Source organism: Strigops habroptila, chromosome Z (genome assembly GCF_004027225.2).
Source record: "Strigops habroptila isolate Jane chromosome Z, bStrHab1.2.pri, whole genome shotgun sequence".
In the NCBI taxonomy this organism is placed as follows: domain Eukaryota; kingdom Metazoa; phylum Chordata; class Aves; order Psittaciformes; family Psittacidae; genus Strigops; species Strigops habroptila.
This window is the reverse complement of record NC_044302.2, coordinates 58,000,647-58,017,483: the sequence shown is the minus strand read 5'-3', so window position 1 is coordinate 58,017,483 and position 16,837 is coordinate 58,000,647. Positions and strand designations below refer to the sequence as shown.

At 35.2% G+C, this 16,837-nt stretch overlaps 1 protein-coding gene across 1 annotated transcript in view; it reads left to right on the top strand.

Annotated features, from left to right (window-relative positions):
• LRRC2 (leucine rich repeat containing 2) overlaps positions 1–16,166 on the top strand; it is a 55,720-nt gene extending 39,554 nt beyond the window's left edge. The window contains exons 5-8 of the mRNA XM_030469766.1: positions 10,373–10,518; positions 12,700–12,855; positions 14,703–14,839; positions 16,117–16,166. Of these exons, the coding sequence (XP_030325626.1) occupies positions 10,373–10,518; positions 12,700–12,855; positions 14,703–14,839; positions 16,117–16,166 (489 nt within the window). The remainder of the gene's footprint in view (positions 1–10,372; positions 10,519–12,699; positions 12,856–14,702; positions 14,840–16,116) is intronic.
• Positions 16,167–16,837: the final 671 nt, after the last annotated feature.

Below are 16,837 nucleotides of genomic sequence, written 5' to 3'. Positions count from 1 at the left end.
TTGTTAACTAGTTATATGTAGTTAAATGATTTATCAACTCTTCACAGCTGTAAATAACGCTTGGTGAATCTGACTTTTATTTTCATTCATCATCATTGATCAGTGGGAAAGGCATAAAGACAAGAGCCAGCCCTAACAGTTGAAAGCAGATATCTTCCTATTTTTTGTCTCATATAAGACTCAGTCAGGTAAGATCTCTGCCCTACTAGTTCTGGGCAAAAAAATTATACCAAACATGAAGTGGAAGTGATGCTGAGGAAGCAAGGGAAATCAACGGAGGATATGGCCCAGCCATTCTTGCTTTTTTTATTGAAGAGATGCCAGCTCACAGGCCTTGGCCTCTGTCATACTTCTGAGCTGCAGGGCAAAGCACGATGAGTTTCAAGTAAAGAAATTAATGGCTGGATAAGTCAGAACAAATATAAAAACAACCCAATTGTCTCTTCACCTGCTGTTTAGACTATCCATCTAATTCACTATTGTAGCTTGTTGTAGAGCTGGTTGTTGCTGGTGGAGTTTAGAAGAATTAATAATTTTACAAACAATAAAAACACAAGTTACAAATGTTATGGTAAGGTTAAAATAACTATGCTTTATGGTGTAAATGCAGCTTTGCAAAATTAAGATTTCCCAGATCTCTCTTCTACTTTGCAAAATTCATGCTGGCATTAGTTTTTCTACCCATCTGTTTTTAATTGACGTATGTTTTGTTTGCTTTGCCATCACCTGTGTTACCCTGGCAACATGAGCCAGCTACTTTCTGGTCTAATCTGAAGCGATACAGTTAATCCTCATCCGCTAAATTCCTTGACCCAAAACTTGGGACTCCATGCATCAGTTTACATGGCCAGTGTTGATGCTGGATATGTGTGGCCAATGCTTGCCTGTATCTACAGTCTGTGTGAAGAATGTGTGTGACTATGTGACAGAACTTCCTACGACTGTGTCTGGTCATCTGATACATGATTATATGGCTATATGCCTGGAGAGAGTATGCACCACCAGGCTGCTGCTGAGGGCTATGACTTCTAGCTTCAATCCTGTCTGGCAGTGTACGCTGCCTGCCAAGCTGTCTTGAGGCTCCTACTTTGTCTCCTCTTGAAATACAGAGCTGGTCAGTTAAAAGTCATCTGACCTGTGTGATAGTGGTATCAGAGGGGTTGTAATGAATTAGAAAATACATGTGTCAGGATCACTTGTAGGCATTGCCATTTCATGATTTGCTGTTCTTTTCTGCATTTGTTGTTGGTGTTTGGTTTGTTTTCTCTTTGAATGTGCTCCTGTCAGGGCAGGGAGATAGTTAACAAGAGCCCAGGCTACCCAAAACTGCTTTTAATATAGTTGAAATACCTTTCATTATCAGAAGCTGGCTCCAAGTCTTCAAGTTACAAATACAGAATGCTCTTTGAAATGCTGGTTAGAGGCAATAAAAAGGTTGACTAGACTCAAGGACCTAATGTGGTTTTTCAGAATCGTAGGATGCTGGAGTACATATTTTTAGAAAAATGAAGAAATGAGTAAAAAATATAGAGCATCTTAAATCCCCATTAATTTCATTACCATAATCAAAGAAAGTCCTGATAGGTGCCTGAGACTTTTCATAATATGTATCTGGAGTGGTCCTTAATATCTTAAGATCGGGAAACCTGTGTTATACTTTCCCTGAAATATTTTTTTACCTCATTAAGTGACTTGTAACTGTGGTTTTGTTCCTTTTTCGCATTTGTTTGATGTGGGTATTAATGATACCAAAATTGCTCAACAGAGAACTCTCAACGTGTTTTTACAACATAGCATCTCAGAACTTTATTTGCAGTTCTACGTGCTGTGGTAATAGTGATGTTAGTATTGCAATACACTGCTAAGTTGCAAATCTGCTTTCCAAAGAATTCAACTTTTAGCAGTTTTCACCTTTGAAATCTCAATAAGTAAGCTGAATATAGTATTCAGTATTAGTCTGTAGAATATCAGTGAGGTGTTTATATCATATTCTGAGGTTGAAAAAATCTGTACTGTGCTTGTTTGGACTGTGACACCATAGGTAGAAGTTTTCACTATTTGTGTAAATGTCAGCTTCCTTTGAATTCTGCAAAGTTCTTACACTGAAAACCATGTTGCTGTTGCAAACCTTATAGATTAATTGTATAGAAGATTCATTTTATCGGGAAGTGCAATACTTTTTGGTTGTGTTGCTCTTGTATTGCGAAGGAAGAATGCACCATAAATGTGTCATTTCTTGCTCAACTGTCTGAATCTTTGCAGTCTTTCCTTTCTTTGATTTAGGTCTTTCAGAACTGCTGTGAAACAAAAAAGTAACAAAAATAGTAAAGTCTTTCCATTATTTAATGACTGTCACTCACTTCTGCATCTCATCTACAGTTGTATTCTTCCTTGAGAAAGGAAGAAAAGTGAAGTATGGTGCTTCTTATGTAGAAGTATGGTGCTTCTTATGTAGATGTGCAATCGCTTTATTTAGTGGCAAGTAATTTGGGGGTTAATTATTGTATATCACATCACATATCCAGCTATTTATTTGCGTTTTTGACCAGTATTGCATGTTGAACACAGGAGTTTCACTGAGTTATATGTTGTTATTTTTTTCATCTTTCCATCTTTCCCAGGTTTCAGTTAGTTTAAGAAATATGTGTAGTCCACTCTTCTTGTATTAGTTTGTACTTCTCCATATTAGATTTTATTTGCAACTGTGAAAATCTCAATACTTTTAGATGCATGCTGTCAATAACAAATGTTATTCCTTCTAAGTATTTTTTCTGTAGGCATAGTTTCCTTTGTTATTTTCATGTTTTTATGTGCTCAAAACATTACATAGGTACTTGTAAATTGCCATGTTCACAGAAAATATTATCTGGCATTGCACGATATACACAAGTATGCATGTTTTTTGTTGTTTACTATTAAAAAATTACTAAGGGGAATATATATCTCCAGCAGCAATGTGTAGCTAAGCAAAGCTAAGTTGCTTGGACACAATCTGAATGGGACAGGGCAGTAAAACACTTATTCGGAAGTTGCTCTTTTTGATGTAGGACTTGGAGGATAACCTGTAAAATGTATTTGAGGTTATACTGCTTCAGTACTGTGCAGTACTTGATTTTAAACAATTTACTTCTGAGTAACTATGCTAGGACAGGCCAAATGACTGATTTTGTTAGACAACTTTTCCTTGTTAAGAGGCACAGAATAGAATTTAGCAATCCAAGAAGCATTATGGACTGAGCCTTCAGCTATATTTGTGCCTACCTCTTGCTGAGGTACTCTGAGTTGATGGAAGAGTTCCTGGCATAATTTAGAACAATTTCAGGCAAGAAGCTTGCCTGAAATACAGGAGCCTCTTGGCTACACTGGGGACCTAGCCAGATATTTTCTATGCTGACAATTTTTTTTCTTTTTTAAGACCATTTCAACAGTGATTCATTAGTGTATAACCTGAAGGAAAAAAGAAAGAAGTGAGACTTTAGAGAATTCCCATAAAAAGCAGATGTTCTCATCCATGGGGCAGTACTAAATATCGTGTGGCTGGGTGGTATTACTGAAGGGCTGCAACACCCCTAGTGCCTGTGTCAGATCCGTATGAAGGAAATTCTTCCTGTCTTGAAAGCCCAGCTTCACTACAAGCTTTCATAAGTAAGTATATGAATAAGTATTCAGTTATATTTTTATTAGCAAACACTTAATAGCAATAAGAACAACAGCAATAACAGCAATAATAATAATAATATTAGTAATTTAATACCTTAAATTACTTGGACACACCCAGGTTATTTGGACTCAGCCTGGATGGAGTAGTGCAGCATAGCAATGAAACACTAAAAACTACAAGAAGTCATAGCATCATGCTTTCAATTGCATAGAAAAGTTCTTAGAAAGTAACCAAAGGTATATTGTGGAAATACCTGTCCACTGTAAATAAAACATATGTGCTATTCCTCAGCTTTCTTGTCCAGGTCAGGAAAAAATCTCTCCCATATCTGAGTCTTTTACTAATATTAGCTATACCCCCAATTTTTTCATGTTTCTTTCAAACTAAGACAGAAAGCCTCCCAGAAACATTCATATAATATAGAAAGAAAAAATCATTTGGGAAGGGATGAACTCAAAATTTTACTTTTTAGGTTTGTCATCACCTGAAAGAAAGTATATAAATCCCACCTTCTACCTCCCTTGCATGTATCAAACAACACTATGAGAAAGGAAATAGAGGATGGAGACAAAATTTGCCATAATCCTGACAAGCCACAAAGCTGTGAACTGTCGCGTTCAGTTGTTGACAGTGTTCTCAGTTGTAGCCACAGACTACATGTGTCATGCATGTGTAGTCTGCGGCATTAAAAGAAAAGTAATTTTGATGATAGACATTTTGCAACAGTTTGCTCAAGTAGATAAGGTCTAATTCCAGACCAGATATGTCACCGGGTGCAAACCAGAATAATCTCCATAGTCACTTTCCTTATTTGGTTATTTTCTTCATGAGACTCCTGTTTCAATAATAGATAAATCCAGTTCTAAGTTGCAGGGTTCTACTGGTTGGTAGCCAATAAGTGGCATTTGTCAAACTGCTCTGGTGCCCAGCACCACAGCAGGCAAGAATCTTGTGTTCTTTAGAGAAGTTACTCTGTGTCAAGACAAAAAGAATTTCTACCATTTCTGTTGTAAAGTAAAAAAAAAGGGAGATGTTTATTCCTGGTATTATAAGATCGCAAATCAGTGACCTTCTGACCTCCACTGCTGAAGTCAGAATTTCTTTTTCTCCTCATATTCTGTCTTCCATTTACATTTATAAGCAAGCTGATTACTGACTGACATTGTATGAGTCTTGTTTCCAAGTTTATCAGGCTGTACCTGTTCAACCTGGTGTAGAAAGCTGTTGTCATTGCCCAGCACCAATATACGTAAGGTGAAATGATTTAATTATCAGTCATCAAAATAGTGCTACTGTTTAGATTAGAGCTGTAGGACCACATTTTTTGTTTCATTTGAATGTTTTTCTCATGTCATTTGTCTAATATATTTTGCTTCTGTCAGCATTGTGCCATTACCTGGTTCTCTTCTACTGATATTACCCCTTCAAATATCCGTGATATTTTTTCCCTTTCAAGTGAACGGTTACTATTTTATCGATGTAACCCAAAACCATTAAGCGGTGTGTTACAGTTCTTTACTTTCACTGTCATATCTTTTTATAATACCTTTCGTGACTTGCTAGAGAATAAAATTTCCTTCTCTTTTGGGTGTTTTCCCCTTGCCTCACTTTGGCAAATAATGATTTATTCTGGGTTTCAGAATGAGCTCAAATGAAAATACTCAGTTTTTAAAGTCAGGAGAGTAACTTCACAGGCTACAGTCAGTGTATTGTCATGGCAAAATGTAGCTGTTGTGTATGTTCAAATCACACTAAAAATGGCATCATTTGAATAGTACTGCTTAAATTGCTGTTGCATCTCAGAGCAGAAGTGAAAAAAAGATTTTGGCTTTGTCTCTGTTCTGTTGTGAAAGTGAGCAGTTTTGGTCATCTTGTGCTGAAGGAACAAAATAGATGTTAAAAAGGTCCTTTGACATACTTAAAGGAAATTTCCTATCCAAACACTCTGTAGAGGTCAGTTAATGCCTTTATGCTACTGACATTGCTGCTGTTTCTTTTCTAATGATTTTAATTAAAACATATGGAGAGTATGCATGCCAAGTGAGCTACTGAATCCATTTAAGTTGATGAGAAACCTCTAATTGACTTCTGGTAGAGACTAGTTTTCCCTTCTAATGTGTGTCCTTAGTTTAGAAGTTTTGGAGATTTGAAGATGAGATGACTTTATCATGGCAAAGTGCAGTAATGTAAGCAAACTGAGTGTAGCTGCAGCAGTAATACTATGAAAATTTAATGTTACTAATCAACACAAACTTATTTTTTTTGAGACAGCAGACTTGTTTTGGCCTCAGCCCAGCAAATCATTAATTTGGTATTTAATTTCATGCATACGACTCATCTCTTGGCTTAGAACAACTCCTATACTTAAATTAAAACACACAATCCACGTTCTTAAGGATTTTAACTGTAAGAAAATAGTCCTGCTCTTACTGCTATCTGGTTTTTCAATGACCTATGAATAAAGAACCCTTGATATTTTTGTGAATACTGCATATGCAGCCAGCATTCTCGTTCTTTGCAGACATGATGAAAGATTGGTGTATCAAAAAAACCTGCTTTCAAAGTCTCTTTGTTAAATTTTTATTCTTAGATCATCATAGCTATAATTACTCTATTAGACTTTAAACAGTAGGCATTTAAAAGATGGTAATGCTACAGTGATGAAGGGGATAATGTTAAACTTCCAACAAAACACTTTGGAATCAGAAAAACAGCGTATATTTGTGGATTAACTCTGCAAAAGATTTCAGATTTTAGCATTGCAAAATCAGAATAATGACATTTGGGTGAATGCTGGCTTCCACATACATATCTTGGATTTAGCTTATCAAGTTACTACCAAAAGAAGTGCTGTTTGAAGTTATGCTTTTTTACTCTTTAGAGGGTTTTGTCACAAAATATGTGAATAAGTACCCTGTTACTAAGGGTTGGAGTTGACCATTAAATACCTTGGTGTCCTCAGGTTTAAAAGTCTGGGGGACTGGGCTACAAATATACACGTATATCTTCAAGAAAGACATCTTCTGCCCGTAAAGATGCTCTTATACTATTTCTTTAATTGGTGCTTTACTCCTGGAAAGTCAATGAGATTATAAAATAGGTTATACTTACAACTTGGTGAGACAAAAGCTGGGGATTTGGTTTGAATGCATCAAGTCTAAGTGGGCAACTGTGTAGTTTGCTTTTAGGGTGCTCCTTTGTCATATATACTATAATGCTTTCAGCAAGCTCATGACATGCTGAGTGTCACTCTATTTGTTTTGGAAGGCAACATATGTGATAACCTGATCCTACTGAAGTGGTACAAATTTTCTTTGAATTCATTGAGTCTGGAATTTATGGGCACAAGCACGTTTGTAATGCATGGGTAGATATTTCCGGGTTAAGCCTTTGTATGACTTGTCATACATTGACTTTGATGGGATGCTGTTTCTGTCACAGAATGTAACTGAAAAATACAGTATTTTTGTTGTAAAGCTTAATGTGACTTTACACCTTTTCATTTGTTGGTGTTAAGTAGTAGGAACACATGATAAACTTGCATGCAATCTTATCAGTAAATCCCTTTCATGGCAAAAAGCAGAACAGAAATAAAAACACACCCATAAAACAAAAAATTTGTTTTGCCCAGGACATGGTGTCCTTTTCTTTCTGAAGTTTTAGCTGTCAGAGGGAAAGTGAAGCAGTGGAATTCTACAATGTTATCTGGATTATTTCTATGAACAAAATTATTAAGATAAGCAAAATGGGTCAATTTGTCAAATAAAAATGACAACAGTGATTAAACATAAGAACCACAATAACTGGGTCCAGGTAGCTATACTACTAAATATAGCTTTTTTTCAAAATGTCACTTCCATAAAGCCTATATACTGATTGATTCAAAGTCACATAATAGAAAAAAACAACAAAAATCAACATAAAACAAAAAAAAAAAAAAAAAAAAATTATAATGTAAAAATGATAAGGCAGCCATGTTTGTTTGAAACCCAAATGTTACAGAAGGTGCAAAAATACATCAGTCCTTCAAGAAGAAATAAAATACACAGTATTTTCTTTAGAAAATATAGCACATAGCTGCCATATTTTCCAATGCATTGTATATCATAGGTGTTTGTTGTTGGCAAATCAGAGGCAGATTAAATAAAAACTCCATTAGGTTTCAACATACTATAGAAAATAGACAGGTTTTATTAAATATTACTCTAAAAGAAAAAATACTAAGAGCTTGCAGCTTATGCAATATAATCATGGCTCCATATATTCAGCAGCATGTTGAACCAAACTTTATAACAAAGGAGTCCATGGCTTTATATTTTGTTGTTACAAAATATATATATAAATAACATTATATAAAAATGTTATTTTTAGAGGAGTGTAAACTCCTGGAAAATTTAGGTTTCTATCTAATCAAGTATTAAACCTATCTGTTTTTAATACTAGATGAAAAAGGTCAGAAAAATCTCTGTTTACTAAAATAATACTTCTATATCAATGTTATTTTTAATTTTTAATGCAATAAAACACTTTCAGGAAAACATATAAAACTAGCTTCTGCTGTTGAAGAAATATCATTTTACCACCTCATGTTAATGTTACCACATTGTTTGAGCATGACAGGAACAGCATGTGAAAGCAATGTGTTTAGGAATCTGTGTGAACAGTGATGTGAGTTGATTTTAAAGTAATCTGCCACTTTGTGTTTAGAGACCGTGGCTTTCCTTCTCTGGGAATGGTTTGAGAACACTTTGGGTGGAATTTAAGTCCGTGGGACATTGTTTTAATTCTATGCCTTCTAAATTTCTTCTGCGGAGAGAAAATTGTTCTGAATGCAGAGAAATCTGAAATATCTGCTTGGGATTTAGAATTGTGACAAAATTTGAAACCATGAAGCAAATGCAGTGTAAAGATAGTGCCAATTATTTTCTCTATTCTCTCATTGCTACAATCTGGAAGAGTCACTCTGTTTTCTTGTTTAAATGGAGGTTCTGTTTTTGTTGGAAAAAAGATTCAGTCTCTGGAAAATTTACAGTATGAGTGAGTGCTCATTGCTAGTAGTCAGTCCTCAAAATAACAGAATAGTTTTGAAGTGAGAAATGCCAGGATAAAATGTGTGCTTGCCTGCTCTGAATCAGGAGGAAAGCATTTCCATGGTAATGCCTCACCAAGGCTGTTCTAATGCAGTGGTGGGCAGATTTTGAAATTATATCTTTGACTTGAGAAACTCTGAACCTTTACTATATTTTTGAAAGGTAAACTTGATTGCGTAGTCATTTGTGACATGATAACTTCAGTACATCTCCCTGAAAAGATTTCCCTAAATTTTAAGGTTGCGCAGCAATATGAGGTTGTATCTAGAAAAAACAAAATAAAAAACAAAACAAAAAAAACTCAACCAAACAAAAAACGTCACACTCCACAAACAAATACACAAAAAAACCAAAAACCCACTGCCAAAAAATCCCAAACCAAACTGGCTCTGACACAGGACCAAGCTGTGAATACAAACATCTTAAATGGCAAAAGTAAAATTAAGATGAAAACCTGTCAGTACTGCGGTAAGTATTTTGGCCATAAAATAGAACAGAACATAGATTTTTATTAAATAATAATAAAAAAATCCCTCTCAAGGATTCAGAATGTATTTTATTACTTTCTACTTCTTTCATTCTTATGCTGTTGCTTGCATTTACTCACTTTGGAAGTGGAAAATATATTTGGTTTGGAGTATTTGGCTGCTAATTATTTTCTACACTCTAAGAAACCTTCAGGCAAAGACTAATGAAATTATTTTGCTACTTTCTCTTTTGTATCAGGATCTGTAGGACTAGATTGGGGTGGTGACATATGATTAGAAGCCCAGCAACACAATTTCCATTTTAAAGTACTTTTTTCATTAACATTTATACTCCTCTGAAGTTCACTTTAGCTAGATGAATGTTTTTATGAACACTGATAATGTGAATAATCGATTCACTACACAGAGAGGTTTATTTAACACATTTATTTCTTTAACAGGTATATTTTATATTTGTAATTAACCTTTATTGTGCTAAAGGTTTATTACTTAAAAATGTAATTCTTTTGAAAAGTATAAAATAAAAATAAACATAAAATAAATAAAAATAAAATAAAATAAAAAACTCTAGTGCACCTTATTTAGTTTGCAGTATGGAAGATGTATTTTTAAAGAAAGATCTTTGAAAAATATTTCACCAGATTTTCTGTTTGCTTAAATTGGCAGTTTCACTTTCTAAGGGTCTTCTAGCAATACACTCTCAATACACACAGAGTTATAGCAAAGGGAATTATGTGGGTTTGGTAAGAGTTATAAAATCTCTGATTTTGAGAATGGTAAACTTGCATCTAACAATAATCAAAACTGTATTTTGTCACTTCAGAGCTTATTTCATATGTAACCTAGGAAAGAACCAAGTCATTATTTAGATCCAGCCTTGGTGTCATCTGAAATTTCATTTGATATCACGACAGTGTTAGAAAGATGATGAACGTTTTGTGAGATAGTTATTTCTGAAATGGTTTTTTGTATAAAATGATCACTAAGAGATAAGACTGGCAAAAAGTTGAGAAAAAGAATCATGCAATTCTTCTTTTTCCAAGCGCTTTGAGAAAAACAGGAATGTTTAATGAATGAAATGTCTTCTTGTATTTTGTAAAATGTAACTAAAATAAAGTGCCACTTCTTTCTAGCTAAGTAACCTGAAACAAGTCACAGTTGTGGACGTGTCAGCGAACAAGTTCCATTCTATTCCAATTTGTGTACTTCGGATGTCTAATTTGCAGTGGTTGGATATTAGCAGCAACAACCTGAAAGACCTCCCAGAAGACATAGACAGGTAGTTTATGTTTTAATTTATTGGCAGGCTTGTGAACTATAAAGCAAATCTAGAATGTAACAAGCTTCTAAGGGACACCATTAATGAAAAATCACATGAGAAAGTCTCATTTGGAAATGCATCATATATTTTTGCATGTAAGCTTTACCATTGTTATTGATGGAATAGATCAGATAGACAACAGAAACTACATTTTCTAACTTATTGATGACAGATTGCACAGTCAGTGCCTCTACTTTTCAGTTAACTAATTAGATTTTTTGCTGCATTCATGACAATTTGTCATTATATCCAGGCATTGTTCTTTAGGAAGTTCATGGGGCATACTCTGTCTCAGTTCCAGCAAAGGGGACTCACCATATGGAGCTGGCAGCAGTATCACTCTGGAGGGTAGATGGGGTGGAGGGAAAGATGAGCTAAAGCGTATTTACTGAAAGAACCTGATAAACTTTGGCAGTAAAACAGAAAAATATTGGTAAGATTAAAAAACCCACTGACAATCTTTCCTTCCTACTCTGAGGTGTATATGCATGTGCACACATATACTTACGTTCTCAACTTAGAGATACACTAGAAATAGTTTTAAAAAACTCATGTCTATCCTTTTAATGGGAGTTACTAGTCCGAGAAAGCACTTATTCCTGAGGGTATTTATTCACTCTGGAGTCCTGTTGTAATTTGGTTTACAGAACTTTACATAAACATACGTAAAGAAACCACAAATTAACTAAAGTTTATATTTAAAAAAATATGGGTTATTTGTTGATCTGGGAATAGAGATCCTTGAGGCAGAAGAAATTTTACATAAAACTTATTCAACCTTAACTTTTGCAAACCCCTTGTTGCTGGTCAAAAAGACCTTTCTGGGACATTGTGTAGTCACAGATTTCTCTGACAGCAGGGGCTGAAATCTTCTTTGGTATTAGTAATTCAGATGCTTTAGCCACAACAGTATACACCTGCCATTTTTTTCCAGATCTGAACAGATATTTGATTAATTTCAAAGAGTTTCTAAGAAGATTTTTATTTTATGGAAGGATACCCACTAAACTAAAGGGTCATTTTCCCCCTGTAATCTATATATATTCCTCTGTCTCCAAAATGCTCCTTTTCTACATTTCATCTTCTCTGTTTTGTATGAAGTTGCCAGCCTCGGTGCTAAAGCATCATAATCAGACACCATGAAATAAGGTTTTCTTCATTTGACTTTGGGCTTTGAATTTTAAGTTCTCTTGTGCTCATGTGCATTCTGAAGACTGCAAAAAGCCAGGATATTCCCCTTCTCACCTCCTCAGTAAACTGATACTCTTATTCAGAATCAGGATTTCAATGCCTTCAGTGTCAAAGAGCCTTGATGAACTACAATGAAGTCTGTGATTAAAACAGAGGAGTTGGCAGTAAACCGAAACCTTACTTAATATCTTTCCTTGAATTCAAACAAACTGTATAGGCCTGCCAAACAACAGCCTGCAACAGTGTTTAAGGAACGGGCCCTTCCTGTCAAATCAGACAAACTTGTTTCATCAGTTTGCTATGCTTTTTGTCTTCTACCTACTCCAAGAAATAAATGCTCAGTCAGAAATTACTATTGCATTAGGAAAAGAACTAGGGTAAGTAAACGAAAAGAAGCCAAATGCCTTCCTTTACAAAACATTGTCATTAAATTGATTTCAGTGGGAAAACTTTCAAGAGCCATATGACCAGGAGCTGGTCTTTCTGTTGCTCGCCACAGTACTAATTACTAGTGAAAAACAATTGATGGGAATATACTGCCTAGCAGAGATGTATCTAGTTCATAGAATCCAGCATATGGGCAAAGGTGTGAGCTGATGACTCATATTTTTCATTAGTTCCAGGGTACACATAGTGAGCCTTTATATCATATTCTGTCAACATCTGTATGGAAGCACAGTAATTTTTGTAATATTTTATCTGCGGCATGCTTCTGGGTACTTGTGAGAGGTATGTTATTAATATCTATAGTGTTGAACCATGACTGGAAATTTCCATTAAAGTTAGTTGATGACAATTTGTGCAAGTGTGGTATAAGTAATTTTTGAGAAACCAAAGACAGTGCATGTTCTTTTTTTGCACACGATTAATTCTGTGTTACTATCTTGGATAGATATTCCTGTCTGAAAGAAATATTTTAAGTTATCTTCATCTTTCACATTTTTACAGGTTAGATCAACTTCAGACACTTCTCCTACAGAAAAACAAGTTGACTTATCTTCCACGAGCTCTCATCAATATGCCAAAGCTCAGTTTGCTAGTTGTCAGTGGTGATGACCTGGTTGAGATACCCACAGCTGTCTGCGAGTCAACCACAGGTTTAAAGTAAGTAGAAGAGAGAAAGTATGTTTTTAAGAACATAAGGTAGGTGCACCCAGCAGAAATACTTTCACAAGCATCAATGTCTACCATACTTAGTGGTCAAACTTGGACTCAAGTTGTATCAGAGCCATTAAGGAGACACTAGAAATCGTGGAAAATGCAGAGGAACAGCAGCATTCTGATTTTCATCTGCCACTTCCCCACACTGTGCATCTGTATGCCTAAACTGCTATTCCTATGTATACATGGTCATAGTAGCTCTAACTCTGGAGTCTCATATTCATACCCCAGAGCAGGACCAGGAGTCTGGCAGTTAGCTGTTGATAAGCTCAGTGCTATCAAAATTATGCTGCTGGGAGTGGAAGACACAACTAGTTAAAAGTCTAAATAGCATCATGTGAGTTTAGTAGTTTGTATATTCTTTGTTGTGAAGCAGCACCTTGTTGCTCCATGCAGGATAAGACTAAAAGGCCTTTTAGTCTGCAGTTACAATGACCTTGCATTTCTACAGGCGATGTTCAGGCCTTTGATTATGAAACTATTCGAGACTCCATTCTGGGTCTGACTGTGATGGTGTTAGCTTTCCCCATAGCAGTCCTCATAGTGTTGTATTTGTATTTGTAGCTAGAATGGTGGTGATAGCACACCAAGGTTTTTTGCTACTGTTGAGCAGTGCTCCCACATCAAGGCTGTTTCTCCAACCCCCCCTCACAAAGGCCGGTGGGCTGAGGATGAGCAAGAGGTTGGGAGGGGACACAGCTGGGACAGCTGACTCAAACTGACCAAAGGGATATTTCTTACTGTATGGTGTCATGCTCAGCAACAAAATCAAGAGAAAGCTTTGGAAGGCAAGCACCTTAATAAGGTTATTATATACTGCTACCCAAACTGAGTGACTGCTTCCCAAGTAGGGGCTGGACAGTGCCTGTTGACAAGTAGTGAATGTAGGGTATGATTTTCTTTTTTTTTTTTTTTTTTTTTTATTTTGGTTTGCTTTTCTTCTGTGCATGGCTTTTGTTTTTCTCCATTAAGCTGTCTTTATCTCTACCTATAACTTCTTCATCTTATATTCTCCCCCTGTCCTGCTGTGGAGATGGAATGAGAGGGCTGCTTGGTGGGAACCTGGCAGCCCAGATCAACAGACCACAGATTCACAATAATTAATGAGATTTTAAAAAGCTGTATGATTTGTTGGACCATTTGTTCTTTTGAGAGTAACATTTCTTGGATTTTTTTACTTCTTGAGTGAGAAAATCATCACAGATTTTCAGAATGTCACAGACTTAATTTGCACGTTATTTTAGATGTTTATGTTATCATCTAGTTTCTCACCTGCAATATGTGACTTTAGGAAATTTGCAAATATGACATAACGCATATCCAGTCATGCATTGTAGAAGGGAATTAACATAACAACTACCAAAAAATGGAGATACATATTGTCAGCTAAGTAATACTGGCAAAATTCCAGATTACTAGGCAGTTATTAGGAAGGAGTCCATACTGTTCATTAAAAGTTGTGAAATTACTGTCTAGTCTGTCATAAGTTTAATAATGAAAAAATATACATCTTAATGCAAAGAATGATTTATGTAGATAAGCAAAAAAAAATAAAAAAGAGAGAAAAATCTCATAATTTTTATATGGAAAGTGGAGTATAGAGAATGTGCTATTTGAAATTTTTACTTCTAAGCATAGATGAGTCTTAATAATACCACAATACAAAAACTGAGCAAATGTTCTTTACGTTTCCCTTTCTGGCTGTAGCAGCAACTTCTAAAATGTCATTCATGTAGACCAGTGGTGCTCAGAAGCATGTTGCATATATTATTTTGTTCATCTCTCTCTAGATTCATAAGTCTTAAGGACAGTCCAGTAGAAACTATTGTATGTGAAGACACAGAAGAAATTGTAGAAAGTGAACGTGAACGGGAGCAATTTGAAAAAGAATTTATGAAAGCATACGTTGAAGACCTAAAAGAAAGGGGTATGTGTTAACTTGCAGTGAACTTCCTGCTATCTTGGATATAAATGCAGAAATACAATTGGAACATTAATTTTTTAGAGAACAAGTCGTATATCCTTAAACTGTAATTGTCTGTTATGGTTAATAAGACTAAAAGTGAAAATGTCAAGTGTGTGTTGTTAAAAGTTTGGGCCCTTGATAACTAAACACTTGATATTGAACAAATGTATACAAAATTAATGGTGTGTTTGTACATGCATTAATTCAATGACTATGTATGCAACAAATATCCTCATTCTCCAGATTTACTTACCTCTCTGGTGATTAGCATTAGGGACTGAATTCCTGCAAAAATGCTTCTCCTCCTCAAAAAGAAAAACAGTGTACATATGAAATATTCTTTGTATTGATGGAACATTCTTTAACAGTGTGTCTGTATAGAATGTACTAATTGTTTAACTACATTGTTTTTGTTACACACTACCTGAAAATCTACATATTACTTTATTTGGCTATTCTGTTTTAGACTTTGCTATTCTGTTTAGTTTAAGTAACTGGAAATCTCTTTTTTTCATTTAGTAAAACATGTTAGGAAACAAAGGGAAAATTTCCTGTGAGCCAAAATATCATGTAGGCTCTGTTTACATGTCTTTGAGAGTTTGTGTGTAGAAATGAATTTTTGTGGAATGAATCCTATTTTTATTCTTTGCATTTCATGAATTTGCATGTAGGTGGTCTGTACAGGGGTCCTACAAGACCAGGTAAAAGCGAAATCTAAAGGAAGGCCACAGAATGTGGCTGCAGAATACTTTTCATATTTTGGTACTGGACTTCTATTGTTTAATGTCCATAAGCTGCACACTGGAGTATGCAAGCTGCCTGCTTCTAAAATGGCAGCCAAGCTTCCTGAAACCTGCATTTGATCATCTCAAGTATAGCCCAGATTTATACTCATTTGGGGTAAAGCAGCTCATGGATACACTTTTCTGCCTCCCTAGACATAACTTATCTCCATGCTTTTTATGATGAGGTTGGATCACAAATCACTCTTGGATTTTCTACTTCTGAAATTTTGTGCTACAGATTATACCTATACCTGCTTTTGAAAAGCAGACTGCAGAAGGAGTAGTTTCTTTATAATATGAGCAGCAGAATTTCTGAAAGATAGCACAGAGATCACTTGTACAGTACCTTTGAAATAAAACCAAACCTAGCTGTTTCTAGCTAAAGACTCCATTTATTTGTGCTGGATTACATAACTAAAGACTGAGCTGTATTTCTTTTTTCTCTTTTCACAGATTCTGCTCCTTCCTATACTACAAAAGTATTACTCAGTCTTCAGCTCTGAAGATCAGAAATCTCTAAATCACTAGTGAATACCAGAATAACTCTGTCATTATCCATTTTCATAGAAAACGCTGGAAACCACAGATGGCCAGAAGCACTTCAAAATCACCATGATTTTATTTACTTCTTACTGTAGTTGCTCCCACTAACTGCGGGTAAAACAAAGAATAGTCGAGCCTTCATAAGATGCTATTTCACCTTTTAAATCAACAAATTTATTTTCAAGTCCACAGCAGCAGCCACTAGCTTACGTATAGACCTGCTGAAAGTAAATATTCACTGTAATAAAATATACACGGACATAGACACTCTCATTATAAAGATACTGTATGCTGTATTTAAAGCAGTGGAACATGGATCACCATGTTAAAAAGAGATTTTATTTTATAAGAGGGGAAGGATTAATTTAGAAAATGAATGTGATCTGCTTTTTTCTTAAGACCAAATAACTCATGTAGTTCTTTACAATATTGAAAGTGCAAACACATACATAGTTGTTTGCATTTACTTTCTGTTCTTCAAGGAAATTGTACTTGGGATTTTTCAGTTTAGATAAAATTCAACAGCTTTACATATAGAAACTGCAGCAATTCAGCTACTTTTTTTCAAGCATATTATAAGCTTTTAACCTCTTTGCAAATTCAAGTACCAACATGAGTGAAACTTCTGTGC